The 19912-nt window shown below is 41.0% G+C and overlaps 1 protein-coding gene across 8 annotated transcripts in view; it reads left to right on the top strand.

Annotated features, from left to right (window-relative positions):
- Nucleotides 1-18495, top strand: part of LOC123971870 (contactin-associated protein-like 4) — a 156039-nt gene extending 137544 nt beyond the window's left edge. For 5 of the 8 annotated variants that reach the window (XM_046050900.1, XM_046050899.1, XM_046050903.1 and 2 more), the window contains 6 exons: nucleotides 1011-1235; nucleotides 3198-3331; nucleotides 6548-6635; nucleotides 10569-10787; nucleotides 12144-12215; nucleotides 15970-18495. In XM_046050900.1, the coding sequence (XP_045906856.1) occupies nucleotides 1011-1235; nucleotides 3198-3331; nucleotides 6548-6635; nucleotides 10569-10787; nucleotides 12144-12215; nucleotides 15970-16166 (935 nt within the window). In that variant the 3' untranslated portion in view covers nucleotides 16167-18495. Of the gene's footprint in view, nucleotides 1-432; nucleotides 482-664; nucleotides 716-1010; nucleotides 1236-3197; nucleotides 3332-5998; nucleotides 6116-6547; nucleotides 6636-10568; nucleotides 10788-12143; nucleotides 12216-15969 lie in introns of those variants that run through there. The other 3 variants (XR_006825316.1, XM_046050905.1, XM_046050904.1) reach the window with 3 other exon arrangements.
- The last annotated feature ends 1417 nt before the right edge of the window (nucleotides 18496-19912 follow it).

The following is a 19912-nucleotide window of genomic DNA, read 5'->3' as shown; positions in this document are numbered from 1 at the left end:
AGGACCTCCTGACAGAAAGCTAGATTAACCAACCCACTTGTTCGACTCTCCGGCCGCAAAGCACATTGTTTAGTTGGGAAGTGTGCGCGTCACCTCCTCTATGAGCCTCCACAATCTAGACTTTAGACTTTGTTGTCCCCAAGGGGGAAATTTGTTTTCACAGCACTGTACACATCAGACAACAATAGCACACGGTAAAAAAACAAAAGACAAACAACAGCACACTCTCAGGCCAGTTCAGCGAAGCCTATTATTTAACGAGGCTATGACTGCGGGGATTAGGCTTTTCCCAAAGCAACCCCTACTGCATCTCAGTGCTCTGTACCTGCATCCAGAGGGCAGTAGGGTAAGATGGTGATTGAGTGGTTGTGTGATGTCCTGTGCTTTTGAGGTTGCAATGTGTGCAGTGGCCTTAATATTTTGTTCTGCTAGGTTGGGTGTGGGGAGACCAATTATCCCGGCAGAAGACGTGGTTGTGCATGTAAGTTTCATTTCAAAGGATCAGGTGGAACAGTACAATCTGATAGGCTGAATGATGCTCTGATACAACAAAAGGAGGAGATGGGGGGCAACATAGAGTCCTTGAAGCTTGTGAATGACAAGGCTCTTTGTTACCCATAATACCCTTCTAGATCTGCTGAGATGATTGTGTGTATCTTTGCAGAACTATAATTCCAGCATGACTCTGCACTGGATACGATGATAGATGGATGAAGTAATGTAAATATTTATTTTATTGGGACTGGGAAACTACAGAATGACCTAATGGGGAATTTATGTTCCTACAAATGTGTTCAACAATTTAGGAATAATAAATCAAGATGTAAATGTAATGTTTAGAAAGTGCTATTAAAATATATAAATAGTTTGGGGTTTCACCTTATTGTTAGAGTAACTGTCCTAATCAGGAGGTCATAAGCTGTATATCACAATCAGTCACACATAAAGCAAAAAGTCCTCATACAACAGCAACAAATCAGATATATGTAATCCCCCCCCCCCACCTCCAGAGGTGTCAACCAGCTTCAAGTCGGGGACGTCTGTCAGCTACACCTTTAAGGAGCCGTACGAGTTGAGCAGGAACAGCAGCGCTCTGCCGTCCTCCATCTACTCTGACATGACGCTGAGAGGAGAGAACGTCTCCCTGAGCTTCAGGACGAACCAAAGTCCGGCCGTGCTGTTCTACGTCAGCTCCTACTACAGAGAGTACCTGGCCCTGCTCATCAACAAGCACGGTGAGCAGGCTTTTATTTTGAAGGAGTTTGTTTATGTGGCAGAAGTTCAAGCCTGAGGTGGAGTGTCTTATTTTGACTCAATCCTTCTTCCTTTTTTGAAATGGCCTCCTCCCCTCTTTTTTGTTCCCTTTGTGGGTTTCTTTTATTTGAATACTTTTGGAATCTCTTCATCTTGTGGGTCTTCCCTACTTCAAATACACTCTTCCTAATATTGTGTATTTTCTCATTCTTCCCTCTAATTACCCCTCCCTTTGCCTTGCTGCCTTTGCCTTGCTCTCTTTTTTCTCCTTTCTTGTTCTCTCCTCCTGTTTTTCAGAGATTACGTCTATTCAAGACTTTCCCTTTTCGCCTCTCTTCGTCTTCCTCCCTCAACCCTTTTCAATTACTTTCTCCCTCTTCCTCAGCTCCTCCCAGCTTCCCATCTTACCTCTCGTCCCCTCTTCCTCTCATCGTCTCCCTTTTCCCTGTCATCTTCTCCTGATATCGACCTCTCCTCATTTCCTTCTTCCTTCCTCCTTCTCCTCTGCAGCTTTACCAGATCTATCAGGATCTGTCAGACCTTTCCTCTTTCTGGATTCCCCTGTCAGCATCTACTGCCTTTTAATCTGTCCAGCTGGGCCAGCTATTATGTTTTGTGTCCGGCTAAAAAAAGAGTCCACTGGTTTTATCACTGAGAACTGATGAGTGATGTTGAGGGAGTAAAGGTCTGGTGGGCTGCTAATGGGTGGAAGGTCAGTGTGCTGCTGAATAAAACAGCAGAAAACTTGCTGATGTGTTTAAGAAACTTTTGTGTGAAATAATCATGTTTTGAATTTGGCTTTTAAGAGTAGCAGGAGGCACTTTGAATTTAAAATTACATTTTCAGCATCCAGGACACTAATAAAATCAGCACTTTGCTGCTAGATTAGCTGTAGATGGATTTTTTCTGGTGTTAATGAGTCAAAGAAAGCTGATGGACGGCAGGGCATTAAGGTTTCATGCTGAACGTGGAGTCGCCAGGTAGGTGCACTTAAAATGAAGTGTCCAATTAAATCCCGGGGAGCTTTCTCTTGTATGCCCTGAGATGGCTCATTTCTTTTTAGTCTCGACTGCAGTTACACCTGCTCAGCCCAAACACAACCTCTATACTTAAGGCATCTTTTCAAAAATACATTTGTTATTGGAGCAGCAGCAGGTAGTTGAAGGTCCTCCAACAATAACTAATTATTCCTTCACATTCCCCATAGGGAAGACAGGTAGGGAGTTGCAGTTGTGAGGCTTTGGTACTGTAAATAAACTATTATGTTTATTTACACTAATGTAACGCCAACCTGTCCTCCCCAGAAAAATTACCAAGTATGGCTTCTGCAGCACGTTATTACGACCCATATTAACATTTATTGTGGCAGCGACCTCTAGTATGCGTACAACGGTAGCAAAGGAGTAAGAAGGGTGACGTAATAAATAGCGAAAACGTCCGCGTACAGAGGTGGATGGGTTGGATGTTTCAGTCAAACTAACCCAGGACTCTCAAGCAGGAGAACGGCTTTCGAGTCCCATGTGAAACCAAGTAAATGTTATTTTCATTTTCAAGTTAAATAGCATTACTGACTTCCATCACTTCATTAACGTGAGTTCTGTCACATGTGAAGTCACGTGATGTACTTATTTTAACCCAAACCACAATCTTTTCCTAAACCTAACCAAACTGCGACTGTTTCACAACATTAACCACATGTTTGATGTCATGTGACTTCAAAGCGTCATGTAGTTATTAAGGTCTGGTCGCCTGTTGCTGGACTGTAACCCTCAAAGACATGACAAGGCCATTTTTAGGAAACAGACAACTTCGCCTAGAATGTATCTCGTTTGAAATTAATATATTTTAAGTGAAAATCTCTCTCAGAAAGTCGAGCTCTGAAGGTTTTTTCCTGTTGTTGTGAGATCTGAAACCCCACGGTTTGTTGTGTGTTATGTGTGAAGATATGCTGGAGGTGAGATACAAGCTGGACAGCGGCAGAGATGTTGAAGTGTTGAGAAGTAGAGTGAAGAGCCTGGCTGACGGACAGCTACACTCTGTTACCATCAGGAGGCTGACAAACTCTGTGTCTGTGCAGGTAAAACCACCTCATCAGTTCATCACAATTTGTAGCTAACACCTTAGCTTACACCATAGCAGACAATCGCCTACTTACACAAAGCAACATGAACATCCCTTTGGAGTCTTTTATTGGGCCATCTTGCAAATGTAAGTCTAACATTTAGACACCTTTTTGCTTTGGTTTGGTCTCCACCAACACAACAAAACCTTTCGCTTTTTAGCTTCTGTTGAACATGTTTCACTTTCTTCAAAGTTACAAACAGGAACTGTAAACTTGGATTGTCTGAGCTCATTTGCAGGAAACAAGCAGCTACAGTGTTATACATGGAGGCTGGTGAGAACCACGGGACTCAACCACATATTAAATGTGCTGTAAAGGCAAAGCAGTGAGCTAAAATAAATACACTTAAAATCTGTAAACCTGCAGAGTTGGATATTAATTAATATAATGCTTGTTTCAATCAACAATCCTGATTACAAGGAAGTACTGAGATTGACTATAGAGATTCTCTGCATGTTGGCCTTTTTTAGGATAATACATACATTTTTGTGTTTATTCATCTACATTTTTGTCAACGTTTATAATTTCTCCGTTGAAGACATCTATTATATTTTAACTACAGGTAGTGACATCTACTCACTGTGTGAACTATGGTACAGTATTGTGATATTCTTCTATGAACTAAAGCCCCAACCATCACTTTCATTCTCAGTTCAGCCACAAGCAGCTGCTGTCCTAAGTGTAGTCACGGCAGGCCAGCACAAACTACACATTAGAAGAGCTTCAGATGAAATATGAAACATTGTAATCGTACCTGAATGTACTACTGAATGTCTTATCTTTTTAGCAGTCTCAGATGATGTATCCGGTTAACTTAATCAAACCAGCAGCCGGAATGTCTGTATAATTAATAACACCCTGAGCTGAAACACAAGGTGACCTCGTCTTGCATGGGTGCAGCCTCCCGATTCACATTGTTGTGAGGCTCCATTGGAATATGAGGTGCATCTCATCATGTTGAATCATGATATCTTTAGAATCATACTTTGAAGGCATAAGGAGAAGGTTTAGTCTGGAAAAACATATCTCAACAACTACTTACAACAGATATACATAAAACTGAGTATGTTTTCGTCTCCAGAAGATAAATCATTTTAAACTCCTCACGGGTTGAACCCTTCCCATTGTGGACTCTCATGAGCTTTGTTCCTGTCATCCTCAAGCCATAATGTCATCTCTGCATATAACATATCTAGTGTGAGGAATCATTAGGGATCCAAGCAGCGAAGCGAAACCTATTGTTTTTGTTCTCATTATATTTTCTTTCTTTCTTTCTTTCTTTCTTTCTTTCTTTCTTTCTTTCTTTCTTTCTTTCTTTCTTCTCCGCTAAAAGTGTTTGGGCAGCAATAACTGCTGATCAAAAACTCACTAAAATTGGCACTTACGTTGCAAATTCCACCCACTACTCTGGCTAAAAAAATGGCCCTCATAGACCTCATGGTGGCGCTATAACAATCAACTTTATGTTTTTGCAATTATCTTTAAAACAGCTTTGTTTAGAATCAATCTTCTTTCATTATTTTAATCTCTGAATTGATCTGCATCTTTGCTCCAATAGTCTTCCACTCTAAAAATTTCAAATTATACGACTTTTTATCACTTTTCACTAAAAACCTATTTTGGGAACTCGTCCCAGACGGTTTCGCCAATCGACCTGAAACTTTGGCATCTTTCGTCATCTACGGACGTTGTTGATCAAAAGATATCGAAAGAATTTTGATATGTCAATCTGTTGGGGTTTTTGTATAAATTTTTACTTTTGTGAATTTACTTTTTTTTATTTTACATAAATGCCCGTAAATCCAAATTGGCTTAAGCCATTGTAACCAAACTTGACGCGTCTGTATAGGTGCTTGGTCTGAGCTTCACTGAGCACTCCTTGGATATTCTTCCACTAGGGAGCACTACAAAAAAGTTCATACCTCGTAATTTGCGGCATGGGTTCGTACAAAATTCAGTTTGTATGATCTTGGGTCACTACTCAGTTGATGCATAAAATTTGGTAATGATTGCTCAAAGTGGGCGTGGCTTATTACAAGAAATGTAAATTTCTAGACATTTCTCACCCGTACGTCCTAGCAGCTCTCTAGGAGCTTTTTCCGTTGGCCTCAATGCAACCTATGGTTAATTCAGAAGTCAGTCACTCTATATTTTTTAGAATATGCTAATTAAATTGACATCTACATCTCCACAAGTCTTTCTTCAAGCGCTACCAAAATCAACACAGACATTCTCTAGATCAGTGGTTCTCAAACTTTTTCACAACAAGGACCCATAAACTGACACAAATAAGAATACGTACCCCCATTGATAAGATTTTGTCCCAGGATTGCCCATCTGATAGGATTTAGGCTTTTAGATGTTTTAGTGTATGAATTCCATGACCAGAAAAGTTGTACATTCGGTCACTATGTTACTTATGGATGGAATTATAGTGAAAATAAATGATTCTCCTTTTTTTCTAGATGGACAATATTAAGTGTTGCAAAGGTTTTTTTAAATCTTGCTGTAACTTGGACAGTATGCACTACATTTGCTTTTTTGCTCAGTTTTGTCTCAAATGCCATCAAAATAATTGACAACACACCCAAAATCAGCAGAATGATGTGTGATTTTTTTCAGAAATTTCTGACCAACATCTTGACTGTTATGGGCGTTTTAAGTTGAGAAAACTATCCAGGTCTGGCACATGTGATGTTACTACCTCAACTCACCAATTCTGGAGATCTGAAGTTTCAGGTGATTGAGTCAAATGAGCTGACAATGGGGGTGTTCAGATCATAGTCAGTCTAAGTTCTCTATTTTATATGGATCCTGTGACACTTTTATTCTTATTTTTCTTTGCTTAAAAGTGTTTGTGCAGCTTAAACTTTTAATCTTGGAAACACAAAATGTTGCTGGTGGATTGAACATTTCACCCAGGGGTCAGGTACATATAAAAATCAAGTTTGCATTCTCCAAGTCCAAATTCTTTGATCACTTAAATCTCTTAAGTCATCTGCATCTGTTCTTCTCCTCTGAAAATGTCAAATGTTGCGTTTTTTGCGACTTGCTTGGATCCTGATCATTGCTGCTCGCGGCTATATTTAAAGTCAGAAATTGTTAAATGATAACCAGGCTTTAACATTAAAACACCCTAAATGAATTTAGGAAATAATTCTTCTTTTTCAGCTTGACCAAAACTCAAGAGAAGACTTCAACCTGACATCTGACGGAGAATTCAACGCCATCAAGTCGTTGGAGTTGGGCAGAGTACACGGTAAGCAAGGAGGCAGTAAAAGCAGATTCAAGGCCTTTTTACTTAGAGTGCACTCAGACTTGCACTTGAATAACAGCTTTAAGATGTTTGGCCTCATCAACACAGTTTACGAATCCTTAGAGAAATAAATGCAGCTTCAGCTGTTTGCACCTAATGGAAATATTATTCAAATTATCTGAAGGAGAAGTCTGAGGCAAAATGTAAGAGCTACTTTAGCATGAAGGTTAGCATTCTGTTATGTCTGAGTAGTATTGCAGCAGAACTGAAGTTTAACTGCTTTGGGTATCTCTAATCTAAACTATACCACAAAGGTAATTGCGGCACATGACAGAAAAAAAAGATTAAATATCTGAATCAAATTCTAATTTAAAAGAATCAGAATCAGCTTTATTTGCCATGTATGTGTACACATATGAGGAATTTGACTCTGGATTGTACATTGCTCACGATGTGCTTACTTATGCAATAATACAATAATAACACAGGCTACAGTATAGAGAACACATATATACACACTATAAACAAAAACAATACAGACAGATTGAGACAATAGTGCAATGAGCAGAATGCAAAGGATGCAGCAGTGAATTATTATAATCGTTATTATCATTATTATTATTAAGTAGTATTATAAGGATGAGATTTACAAGTACACATACACATACATGCATTCATGTACACAGTACGGTGGAGCATAGTGCAAAGGATGCTGGAATAAATAAGTATTATGTATTAAGTATTATAGGTGTGATGTACATGTGGTAGGTGGATGTGGTTTACAGTATATACAATATGACAATATGAACCGAATGAACAACACTGAAATAGAGAATGGTGAATAAATAATAAGTGGTAACCAGTAAACAGGTGGCTGATTAGAGACAGAGTTACTGGGTTATTGCACAGGAATTGTTCCTGACACCGTGAGGCAGAAATCAGCTGTTGATCAGAGTGATGGCTTGTGGGAAGAAACTGTTCCTGAGTCTGTTGGTTTTGGCGTACAGTGCTCTGTAGCTGCTCTGTGGATCAGCAGCTCCTTAGGCAGGTTGAGCTTCCTGAGCTGGCGCAGGAAGTACATCCTTTCCTGGGCCTTCCTGATGATGGTGTCTGTGTTGTTCTCCTTTCTTGTGCTTCAACTACGGATAACAGCTGTCTGTGAGGCGGTTTTGAGCTGCTCTCCGCAGGCTACACATGGGGCATTTCAGAAAACGTTTTGCCTGCCTGATTTTGCTGACTTCTGTTGATTTGTTTGGTTGTCCTTGATTTTTGTGCATGGTTAAGTAGGCTACGTACTTAAATTGTTTATTTTTTGTCTGTTTTAACTGTGTTTATTGTTGATATACGATTGGGAGTCTGCACAGGGTGTTTTATTCTGAAAATCGACTGGATTCTCTATGCCATTCTGTGTCTGACTTCCTTCCCGGTTCATCTGCTCTGTGATGCTTGACGAGGCAAGATCAAAAATAGACCGGCAGTGAATACTTTAGCTAAACCTAAAAAAAAGAAATTGCAAATCGAATCGTAATCGCAATATCTGGCAGAAAAATCGCAATTAGATTTTTTCCCCAAATCCTTCAGCGCTAGTTGGCTCTATCATGACTTATTCATCTTCTCTGTCATGGCTCTATCAGAGACGGACTGAGGGGCTGAGAGGCCGCAGGCGGCAGTCGCAGCGTGCTGATAAGACAGATACACAGAAAACACACAGTCAATTTAAAAGGAAACACAGTGGCTATTAGAAGTAAAACATGGGTGTGCGTCTAAATAGCTTCCATAAAAAGCGTGGTCAGGTAATACCAGATAACAGCCTGAAGAAAATGTTTAATATTCACACATACAAATCATAAGAAGTTTTCTGCTCAAGCGGAGCTTTGCTGGAATGTTTTAACCAAGTGCGGTAAAAGAAATCAATGTGTGTCAGTGTCATGTGGTGCTCTAAATAAAGAAAAAATATAAAAGATAACAAAAGCTTTATTTTTTATGTTTTAGAAGATTTCGATTGAGTTGCACACATGCATGCATAAATACGTGTTATGTCGGTAATCTTTATTTTAAATGTTTTCACTTCCAGTGCCACTGCCAGTGTTGAATAATGTAATTATACTCGCATTTTGGGGTGTGGAAATGAAAAACAAATCTTCTCTGTTTCGAACATAATCATCATTGGCAGCTTCATTTCACAATGTCACCTATGTACAATAATGCAAAATCAGAGCAAACATGCCCACCACATATCTTATGGACCACCCAATACAAAGTCTCCAAGATCATTTGTCTTTTTGGCAGTAAAGCTCCAGTACCACGTTGCAACTCAGCTCGGTGTGTTTTAACCCCGTCATGTCAGCATGTGACCTCCTCACCCCTGTCAAACCAGAGAGTGAGATCAGGATCAGAAAAGCAGCAGCGAAGTGGAGTTTCTGTCGTTTACTGCCGACCCTGTCATCCATCAGCCTTACTAATGGACCCGGAAGGAATACAGAGCGACAGAGGGAGAGAGGTGATGGAGTGAATCAGCTGAGAGGAGCTTACAGGCTGCAGTAATGTTTCCTGCTGCTCTCATCAACATGCAGATGTGTGCTGGTAAAACCACAGTCACCTCTCAGTCATCTGAACAGACACTGATGCAGCGGTTTACAGCGGTAATGTGGCGTTCACAGCTGCTGTTTACAGTGCTGTGAAGGAGTGGAGGGGAATGATGAAGGGATTACACCCTGCATTCATGTGGTATCGGAATAATTGGAAAATGAGTTCCCCACTGGGAAAATTCTCTTAAATGCCCCCTCGTAACAACAACTCTCATCAAAGTCTGCAAAAATCTTAGTACACGACCTGCCAAGTCAATGTCACATTGCGCAGAAACATGTCGGACGAAAGTGAATGCTTTTTTATGAATTCACATATTGCAAATACATTTAACACATACATTGCTCGCATGTAATTTGTAATATTTTATTAGATTATAAACTTTGGTTGCTATCCACGTAGAGTGACCTAGATAGTTATTCATTTACATGAATTCACATGATCAGGTAAAGCAATATGTTAATGGTTTAGGTAATGTAGCCTACTGACGCAGCAAACAAAAGCTTCAAACTGCACAGAGCAACATCACATATAGAACAACCCACCACCCAGACACTATACAAAAACATCCATGTCGTATTCACATTACTGCTTAAAGCTCATGAACACACTGAATAAGGACGACTTCCCAGCTCTGGAAATGAGGCCATCCAAGGAGCACATGAATGCAGCATAAGTCAGTAAAGTCAACAGAGAGAGACGAGCGCACATGTGTCTTGAGGAGTGATAGATGCAGGCTGGAAGCTGAGTCATTGAAAGTCTCTGTACCGTAATGAGGCGGTGCGTGCGGTTTTGTGTGTGTGCTAATCATCAGACTCAATGTGCTGCAACTGTTGCCTAACTCGGATAACAGGGAAATGTGAAGCAGAGTCAATGAACCTGTCGGTGAGTGTCACGGATTATTGGGTGAGCCATTCTACTCGTTAAGAAAGTTCAGCCTCTAAACAAAAGGTTAAAAGTTTGATCAGGTAGAGATAATTAAAATTTTATTACTGGATTCTTCAACCTGTGCTTTGAAAACCAGACTGCAAAAAAGACCCATCCTTAACAAAAGTGTTTCATTTTGTAAAATCTTAAATCAAAATCTGCCCATTGGATCAAATATCTCCACTTGTTTTTGTACATATTACATTTCTTTCAAGAAAATACTTCCTATCTTCAACAGCAGTTTTGTCTCTCTTGGAACAAATGGCAAAAAAGAGTCATAATATGAAATTTTAGAGTGATTATTTTTTATTAAAGATAAGTAACCTTGTCGGGAATCATTTACATTTGATTGAAGCTTTGAAACAAGTATTCTTTTATTCTGTTGAATTGGAGAAAGCCTCCCTCTCAATCTTCTCTCTCCAGAATCTGATGATTTAGACGCAGATCTGGCCAGGGTGGCAGCTCTCGGTTTTACCGGTTGCCTCTCAGTAGTCCACTTTAACTCCATCAGCCCTCTGAAAGCTGCTCTGCTCCACCCAGACACCAGCCCAGTCATCATCACCGGAGCTTTAGTCCAGTCCAACTGTGGCTCCTCAGCTTCGGCCAATCCCTACGCAGCAGAGAACACACACCACCTGTCAGGTAAGAGGGGAGGAGTCAGCTTTGTAGGTCAGTTTGTAATTTCAAATGTGTCATTTGACTGGCAAGCAAGTATGACTGGAAAGCATTTTATTAAAATCTCAACCTTTATTAATCACAAAATAGGTATTAAAACAATGTGAAGCACAATGAGACAGGTTGGTTGTTGGTTGGAGATATCAATGAGCCCATTAAACACACACTAGCTGACATGCAGTAAATATAATGACCAGCAGACATGTTAACCCAGCGCAAGGGGAGCTCACAGTCAGTGGGCAAGGGGCAAGTTTATCCCACACGCAGAATGCTAAGCCAGACCATCAGAATGGAACAGAACAGGAAAAGAAAACCACCAAGACAGTGACTCACCAACCCCAACTAAACAAAACACAACTCTATGCAGTTGTTGCATTCATATAATTTTGTACACATGTATGGATAAAAGATAATAGAACACATCACCTCACCAACAGGTGCCTATCAGCTAATCACCGCGTGCCCCGCTGAACTGCCGGTCCAGCCCATAGGTCCAGCCCATAGGTCCAGCCCATAGGTCCAGCCCATAGGTCCAGCCCATAGGTCCAGCCCGGTCAGACCAACTGCCCCTCAATGTTAGTTCCCCCAGCTTCATGTCCACTGGAAACGTAGGCTTATTAGGTCCTATAAAATAAATAAATGAAAACTAAGGACATTTACTCTTTCATTTTAGTTAGTTTAGGTAGTTTTAGTTAGTTTTGCGAACCTACAATACAGTTTTAGTGTATAATTTTTTTGTAAATCCTCGTTTTTTGGGGGTTTTTTTCAGTTAACGACGATGTTTTTTCACGTCTAGTTTTCGTTATTTCGTTCGTCTTCGTTAACGATTATAACCTTTGTCTGTAAACAATACAAAGCATATTAACACAAACTATACAATCATAATAAACCTTCTCTCCATAAAATGCATCATTACCGGTGTGCCAGCAGGGGAATATCGCAACAGACACAAGATTTAAAAACTCTATACTGAGAAATACAGAGAGATTTGCCAATGATAGTTCCAGTGGCAAGGGCTTGAATGTAACAGACTTTCATTTAAAAGTCCTGCATTCCAGTTTGAATAGACTCCTTTTGGAGAGCTGCTGCTGTATTCATTTCTGCTCTGAATGATGATACTGTGATGTTGTCTCTGAATTTCTCTCCTTGTCTCTCTTTTCTGTTCTCCACTTCTTCTTTACATCATTTCTGCTTTCTGTTATTCTTCTCGCCATTTCCTCTTCCAATTCTTTGCCCCCTTTTGGCTTTCCCATTTTCACCTCACCTCTTCTCTTCTATCTTTTTACCTTTCATTTCTTCTGCCTTTCTCTTTCTTTGCTGTAGACCAGTCCGGTTCAGTGGGTTCAGGTCAACCATTAGTCAATGCCATCAGGACCGACTCGGCTCTGATTGGAGGTACGTCACCTGTTTCACCTTGTTTTTTGTTTTTTTCATGTGTATTGGACTTCTCCTAACTGTCAGAGATTACACTCAGTATTTTATTGATGAGTAATATTCTGCTGAAAGCCAGCCAAGGTGATGCAATGGGCAAAGAATTCCATCAAAAGTGAAATGTTTTTGCTCTTCTGCCTGATTGATTCAAAATCTGAATAGTTCCTATACGTGAGTAGTAAAAAAGTGAGAGAGTCAAAAGTCATTTAAAAGTGTCTATTAAATCTCTGACTCTGTGTCTATGTGCACAAAGGACTGCTGAAGTAATTAAACCGCTGCTGAAATTACGTGCTGATGGAGAAACTTTCACACTCTCTTCAAATGCAAACTAAACAGTGCGAAATTGATTTCAGCCATATTTTGGAATTCCAATTAGATGAGACTTTCTCTGGATAATGAAAAGTGCTGAAGAGGAAAGTCCATCTGGGTCCAAATGTGTGAAAATATGCTCCTTGTGTGTTGAAGTTAGATTAGCAGAACAACTAGACTGCGGGGAAAAAGGACTCACATACCCATGGGAGGAAGATATGAGCAGAAATCATGTTGTGACTTCACAGAACTTTCACAAAGTCCACTGTGATGGATTTACTTTACAGAATATTAGCAAGCAACTAGGCATTTCAGGATTCAGAGGGGAACACACATCAAAATCACACAGATGAGTTACAGTATGAGGTCTGCTCAGTTGGTTTCAGACAGGTTTATAGGTCCCCATTAGTATAGTATATTAGCTGCTGTAATTTTCATGTTTAATTTATCTTACGCATAACAGCTCTGTTATGGCCTGGCTAAAGGGGCCACAACAAAAGGGAGACACACCAAGAGAAACAGTTGCCAAAAAATATTTCATTAATCAAATTAAAATACCAAATTCAAGAATCCTCAACATGGGGTATCAGTCGGTGGTGTGGAAGGTACATGAGAGAAACTGAAGAGTGCGAGTGTTGTAAGGTGAATACAATCGAGACATGGTGTGCCTGTGGGCTGAAGCAGAGCAAGTGATTAAGTCGTTGGGACTAAACCCAGTATTTTCCTGCACAACTTCCCCAGCTGCCAACATGAGCCAAGGCAGTCCCTCCCCCCTATCCCTCCCAATTTCCATACAATACGCACGCAACATTGACTTCAAAGTCTGATGGAATCATTCCAGTGCACCCTAGCTGGTGTGATATGCCAAAGCTTGGTTATGCTTCATTTCCAGCTGCTTGTTATGTTTAAACATATGAGGTCACTTTTGAACACACGTGGATTGCCAAAAATGGAGATGAACTGAGTTAACGCCTTAACTACTGACTTCACTGAGATGAAAAGCAAAGGGAAACGGCTAATGGCTAATGGCTGGAATGGGACACAAAGAGGTGCTGGCCTAATAACCTCACTTGGTTTACCAGTGAGCTGGCATGTTTGGCACGACTTCACATACTTTGGGACATCGTGCTTTGGCCACGGCACGTTTTCGCTATCCCCCCAAATGACCACAACAAGCATGCACTGCTTACAATACCCCGCTTTTGCACCAGCAACTCTCCCTGAACAAAGTAACCATGATTATTCCTCATTCCACCAAGCAGACAGAATTGAATCAGTCAGTGAATCTGTTCAGAATGCACCATATTTTTTAGGGGCAGCACGGTGGCCCGGTGAAGAGCACGGTGGCCTCGCAAGAAGGTCCTGGGTTCCTTTTCAGGCATCCCGAGCCTTTCTGTGTTGAGTTTGCATGTTCTTCCCGTGTCTGCGTGGGTTTCCTCCGACTGCTCTGGTTTCTCCCACCATCAAAAAAATGTTAGGTTGGGTTAGTAGGTCAGTAGCATTGACCAAGGCACAAGGATATGGAGTTGGTCCCTGGGCGCTATAGTGTCTGCTCACTGCTCCCTTGAGGGATGGGTTAAATGTGACAATAAAGTACCTTTACCTTTTACTATGCACTGCACCGCTGGTCGGTCACAGCAGGAAAACCTCTGGAAATCCCAGACCACCATCATCTGGCTCCCCACATGCTAGCAGTCTAGCAACAACCACAGGAGTTGCCGGCACATCGAACAACAATTGATTACCAGCCAGGCCATTTCCCAAAATCATCACCACATCGTCAAGTGGTAAGGCAGGACACATCCTGACAGGAACAATGCCCCAAACAAGCTCATATTTGAGTACAATATTATGGTTTAATGCTCCATACCCTGCATCAGCGCAAAATCCCCCGTTTCTGTTTCGGGTTAAAAGGGCAGCACCAGACCGTGCAACAGCTTAATTGGAACATGCGTCTCACTACCAGCCAAGGACACACAAGCGTCAGCTATAAGCGACTCAAAACCAGAACCAGCTCTTGGGTCCTCACACACTGGCTTCCTTTCTTTCATAGGGCATAGCATAGCTGGAGCATGGGATACCACATGACGCTGAACTTTTAACTTTAACAGTGGACACTGATCCTTCCACTGACCCTCCCCACGGCAGTAAATACACACTCTGGCAACCTCAGGTCACCCTGTAAATGCAGGCTTACCCTTTAGGGACCAACTCGTATGATTTCAACTCAGCCTTTTTCACTATATCATAATCTAAATCTTCCTCAGCACATATAAGCACATATATTTTTTGCATCAGCAACATGTTCAAAGACAGTGAAAAAAAATTTCAGAGTCTCGCTTATTAAACTTTGGCACCAAACGCAAACTAGCAATGACATCAATACCACCCGTTGCAGAACCAGCAAAAGCAGAATCCTCCACACCAGACCCCATGTGGAGAAAGCTTGCCCTCTCAAATTAACTGCAATTTGGACTGCTCTAACTGCAATTTCGGTCTTTCAGTGCTCTGCCGAAGTTTCTCAAACTACTGCTTCTCCATGTCCACTTTTAACTGTAACTTCTCCTGCTCTGACTGCATAGCTAACTCCTTCTGCTGCTCAAAAGTCAAACCAACTGTCAGCACAACCGCTGGCGCAGACACCAGCACAAAGCACACTTTCCTACACACACCTTGTTCAAACAAAAAACACATTCCTGATCTCCTCCATACGCTGGTAGCTAGCTATTCACACCAGCTGATCCTTTTTATAGCCATTTACAAAAGCCACCGTAGACACAGCAAAAAACCCAGACAAGGGGTAACAACTACAACTCACTACAAAGTGTTTACCACCAGACACACACTTGAGGTACAAGTGAATCCTCACAGTGAGTTTAATTACTGGTAAGTACTGGTTACTTACTCACCCCTAGTCCAATGGGTGTTGCGGCAGGTAATTAACTAAAAAGAAGCAAAAAATCACTCCCACAAAATCATGTACTCCAAAGACATCCCACATCTCTAAAATTAACTTTGTGTAGATGTAGTACAGCAAGCTAGCCACTAATACATCCAAGAGTCACCCTGGGTTTTCATTAGGGAATTGGAAAGTGGGCATCCAGTTGCTGCTGATCAAGAAATGGCTTCACAGTCTAAGCTAACTGCTTGTTAGCTCACAATGCATTGTTTTCTGTCTTTACGTGTTAAATGCATATGATAAAATCTGACAATATTGTGGGAAAGCACTTTTTATGGATCTAGGCTAGACCTTTTCCCACTGCAGTATTTTCGCTAAGCTAGGCTAAACACGTCACCGAGCTGCCTGGACTAAACTCACCGATATAAAATTGATACCAATCTTCTCATCAAACAAATATATTTCCCTACATGTCTGAATATATCAAAGTAAATATCCTCTACCTTGCAGGTGTCATAGCAGTGGTGATCTTTGTGATTGTGGCTGGCCTGGCGATAACTGCCAGATTCCTCTACCGGAGAAAAGAGACATATCGAAACCAAGAGGTGAAGGGTGTCAAACGGGAGGACAGCCAAGACTTCCCTTTCAACAACCAGACTGAATCCCAGAATGTCTCCGGTGAAAACCCAAAGGAGTATTTCATTTAACTGGAGGCCTGATGAACTGGTGGTTTTTGGAGCAGAGGTTGCGGATGGAGGTGTCCTGCCATGCCTCAGAACTTTACAATGGCCTCAAAGCCACACAGACACTTTGCCTGAGGCTGTGGCTCTACAGAATATAGACAACGAAAAGGAACTATGTAAACAGTTTTGTCTTTTACTGTATATAATGTACATACTGATACAAACATGCAACAGTGCTGGACCTATAAGGTGTTGATTTCCTTGTTTCAAAAACTGTAAATATTCAAAAATGTAAATGTGGAAGTGGCGTCTACAGCAATATCTAACTAATGTCATAATGTCATATTGAAATGTTGCAAATAGTCTTAAGGGAAACAGATTTTTGTTGATTTAGAGTACTCAAACACATCAGGGCTGAAGTCATTTGGCTGATGCACTTTTCTATGAGGATAATGAATGGATGTTTGCCTAGCTGGAAATGGAAACGTATGACCTGTAATTAGGCCCTCTAGGCCCCAGTACTTCTGTAAGAGTTTGTTTCGTGGTTTATTCGTGTGTAATGCCTTTTGTTGTGAGCCGTGTTTTGGGGGAGTACACCCTGAAAGCCCCGTTTAAGGGAAACCTATGTCAGCTTGTACACTTGGAGAATTTGCCAGCATCGTCAGAGCCCTTGCAGCCTGCATACGTCCACCAAATACCAAGTCATTGTTTGATGATTTTCTAACTCCAGTCAGCACATTAATTAAACATTTTGATGAGTGATTTTCTTCCAGCAATCGTGCTACCACAGAATCTTGGTGTTAACAAGTGGCATCTTCAGAGTCAACATAGTTTTACACACTCCAATCACGCACACCACCATCAGCACATAGAGCATTTGTACTGTGTGAGAAATCGTACACTGCAGTCTGGCAGCTCCTGGTCGAGAGACCTGGAGACTTTTTATACTGTAGGGATTCATTTTTCACTTAATTTTCACTTTTACTTCTTTCTTTCTTGTTCTTCCTCTTATACTTCGTTCTTTCTTTTCTCTGGTAGGTATTTCCATTTTAACTCCAAAAGAAGGGAACAAAAATACATCCATGAGCATTGAGTGTTGGTAGTTTTGTATAGTTTACCAGCTATTCATAAAAGACTAGCACATGTTGTTCACTCTATTATAAAAGTTTTCTCCTCCCTGCTGCATGCTGCCTGCTGGGCGCTTCCTCTGCCAGTTCTCTTAATGTCTCTGAACAGCAAAGCTTTTAACACTGACAGCAGCATAGGCTCCATAACACCGTGGCTGTCTGTCACCTCGTTCACCGCACGCAGAGATAGTTAATGTTTTTTTGAAATGCTAATCTGCTTCGGTCTGACAGGTGTATTGTGACTTGATGGAAAGCAGAGAGATGATCAGGATGAGACAGAAAGATAATCCAAGAGAAAGTGTGGATGTAATGAACACAGCCTGATATTAACACTGAAAATGAAGCAAATCCCTCCCCGTGTGTTAATGCAGCTCATGTGTAAAGACTGCTGCTGATAGAGGGAGGATGAGAAGCAGAAAGAGGATCCACAGCAGCTGTTTGTTAAACACACACTGCCGTCTCTCTCCGAGAACCCCAAAGCACAGATGGCATTTTAATGACAAAAGTTGCTAAAACTTCAAAGTGCATAATTCATCTCTTTGTTTGTGTTTTCCCTTTTTCCTTGGCTTAGCCCACACATTGTACAGGGGCGTGCCGCTTCCGCAGCGCAGATGCCAGAGGTCAGTTGGGGTCATAGGTGTGGACCTATGCTAAGTTCAAGTTACAACAAGTTCCCGTTTCATCATGAATGTTACATCGCCACAGCAACAGTGTTTAGACAAGCGTCACAATATAGCGTCATCATTGTCTTAAGGCTTTTCTGCCCAAATTATAAAACTTGTAATTTGCTGTTGCCAGTAGGTGGCGCTATAACTCTGACTGAATATAGGTATGTAGATGTCATCAGGGCGAGACCCATATCAGATGTAAATTTTCGCCACTTGTGTGCAAAGATTTGTGAGTTTTCGAACACCTCTAGTCGCTCAAAAGTGCCAATCATTTGGGAGGAAAAGAACAATTCCTTTTAATTAGGGTCCTTGCACATTTTGTGCTCAGGCCCTGAGAACGTGTGGATTATTTGTTGGACAGTGGCGTAGTTCCTCTCTGACAATGCACTGGTTTAAAGTTGAATTTTGTTCAGTGTAACTGTAGTGTTGGTCAATAACAGTGATGTAGTGAGTTTGAGTGACATGCCATAGAAAAATCCAGCTTTTACCCATATCTGGTTGTTTGGTTATCAACAAAATCCTGTTTGATGGAAATAAATACCAATTTCCTTTTGAAAAGATCATGTTTTTTTCATTGTAGCTGGGGTTTTTTCCCGCTTTACAGTTGATTCATCAGGAGACACTCTAATTGTGCAGATGGAGCTTGTGAACCAATTTACATGTCTGCAGGCCTCTGCACAAAGCTGACATGTGTCTCCACAACAAAATGAAAGAAAATTCACATTTGTTGAAGTAGGATTCTTTTCAAACCATTTAAACCACTGAGCTCTTTTATTTCTTTGTTAAATGAAGCTGACACACAGCAAAGACTCCCCCCCTCAACAACGAGGACAATTTACATACATTTGCATCTTTTATATTTGCTTCTTCAAACCGTAATGTGGGAGGATACACATCTGTCAGTACTGACATTTCTGATGGCTGTTAACATTCTGCAGACCCGAGATGTAAAGGGAAATATGTAAAGCCGTGCAGCAACCAGGAGCAGAGGACGTCAAAGTGAATCTCTGAAGAGCCATTTAGCCTCGCTGCCTGTTTAAACACTCAGATGATTCAACTGCCTCAGATCAGCAATCCCTGTTTGATTCATTTAAATCTCTTCGTATTGGTTGTGATCAGAGCGAAGATGTGTAGCTGCCATCTTCAGCATCATCAGTGATTTCAAAGACATCATTGAAGAAAACCCCAACATCTTAAAGATCAATTAATCTGCTGCCAAGTGGAATTTAAGTGTGCTTCAGTCTCATCTGTAGGCAGTTAATGTGTTTGATTAGGATGACAAATACCACTGGGACACAGCTCCATTTATTCCACAAGAAAACTTCAATATATCATTCCAGGGGAAAATTTTAAAAACCTTTGATGTGCTGATTCAACACATTTCATCTGCGGTGACATTCATGTAGCTCGTGGGATTATAGGCACCACTTTGTATTCCTGTGGTTCTCTGCGATTGGGTGGCAGCTACAGAGCCACCTCTCCATAGCTGTCATTTACGCTAGGGACACCACTTTTTCCAGCCACTTTATAAAATGGCTGATTTTCTCCCCATCACTTTCTGAAAGTATTTGTTAAAATGGTTCTGATAAATTGCTTGAAAGAAACATTACATAACAAATGAGAATGCTTTGAGAAAGGTTTATTTGCACAAGAAGAAACATGCAATGTAATGTAAATATCTAAGAAATGAATGTGCATTGTCCAAGAAATTAATGTTGTGTTTCCCTTTATATATATAAAAGACCAGAAATTGGTCCAGAAATGTCTCGAGAATTAAGGAAATTAAGTGTTTAATGCTCAAAATGTTCTAGGGGAGGACACACAGACCCCCCAAAACATATATCACAGTAGTGAATATTTATTCTACTATCTTCCCGTTTTGTTCATATTTCGGGTGTAACACTGCACCCCTTATCTGAGTCCTTAAATGTCCCCACCACTTTTCAGCACAAAGTGACGCCCTTGCGCCTCACTG

The sequence above is a fragment of the Micropterus dolomieu genome, linkage group LG06, assembly GCF_021292245.1.
Source record: "Micropterus dolomieu isolate WLL.071019.BEF.003 ecotype Adirondacks linkage group LG06, ASM2129224v1, whole genome shotgun sequence".
NCBI lineage: Eukaryota > Metazoa > Chordata > Actinopteri > Centrarchiformes > Centrarchidae > Micropterus > Micropterus dolomieu.
The sequence above is the reverse complement of the archived record's forward strand: the minus strand, read 5'-3'. Positions and strand labels throughout refer to the sequence as shown.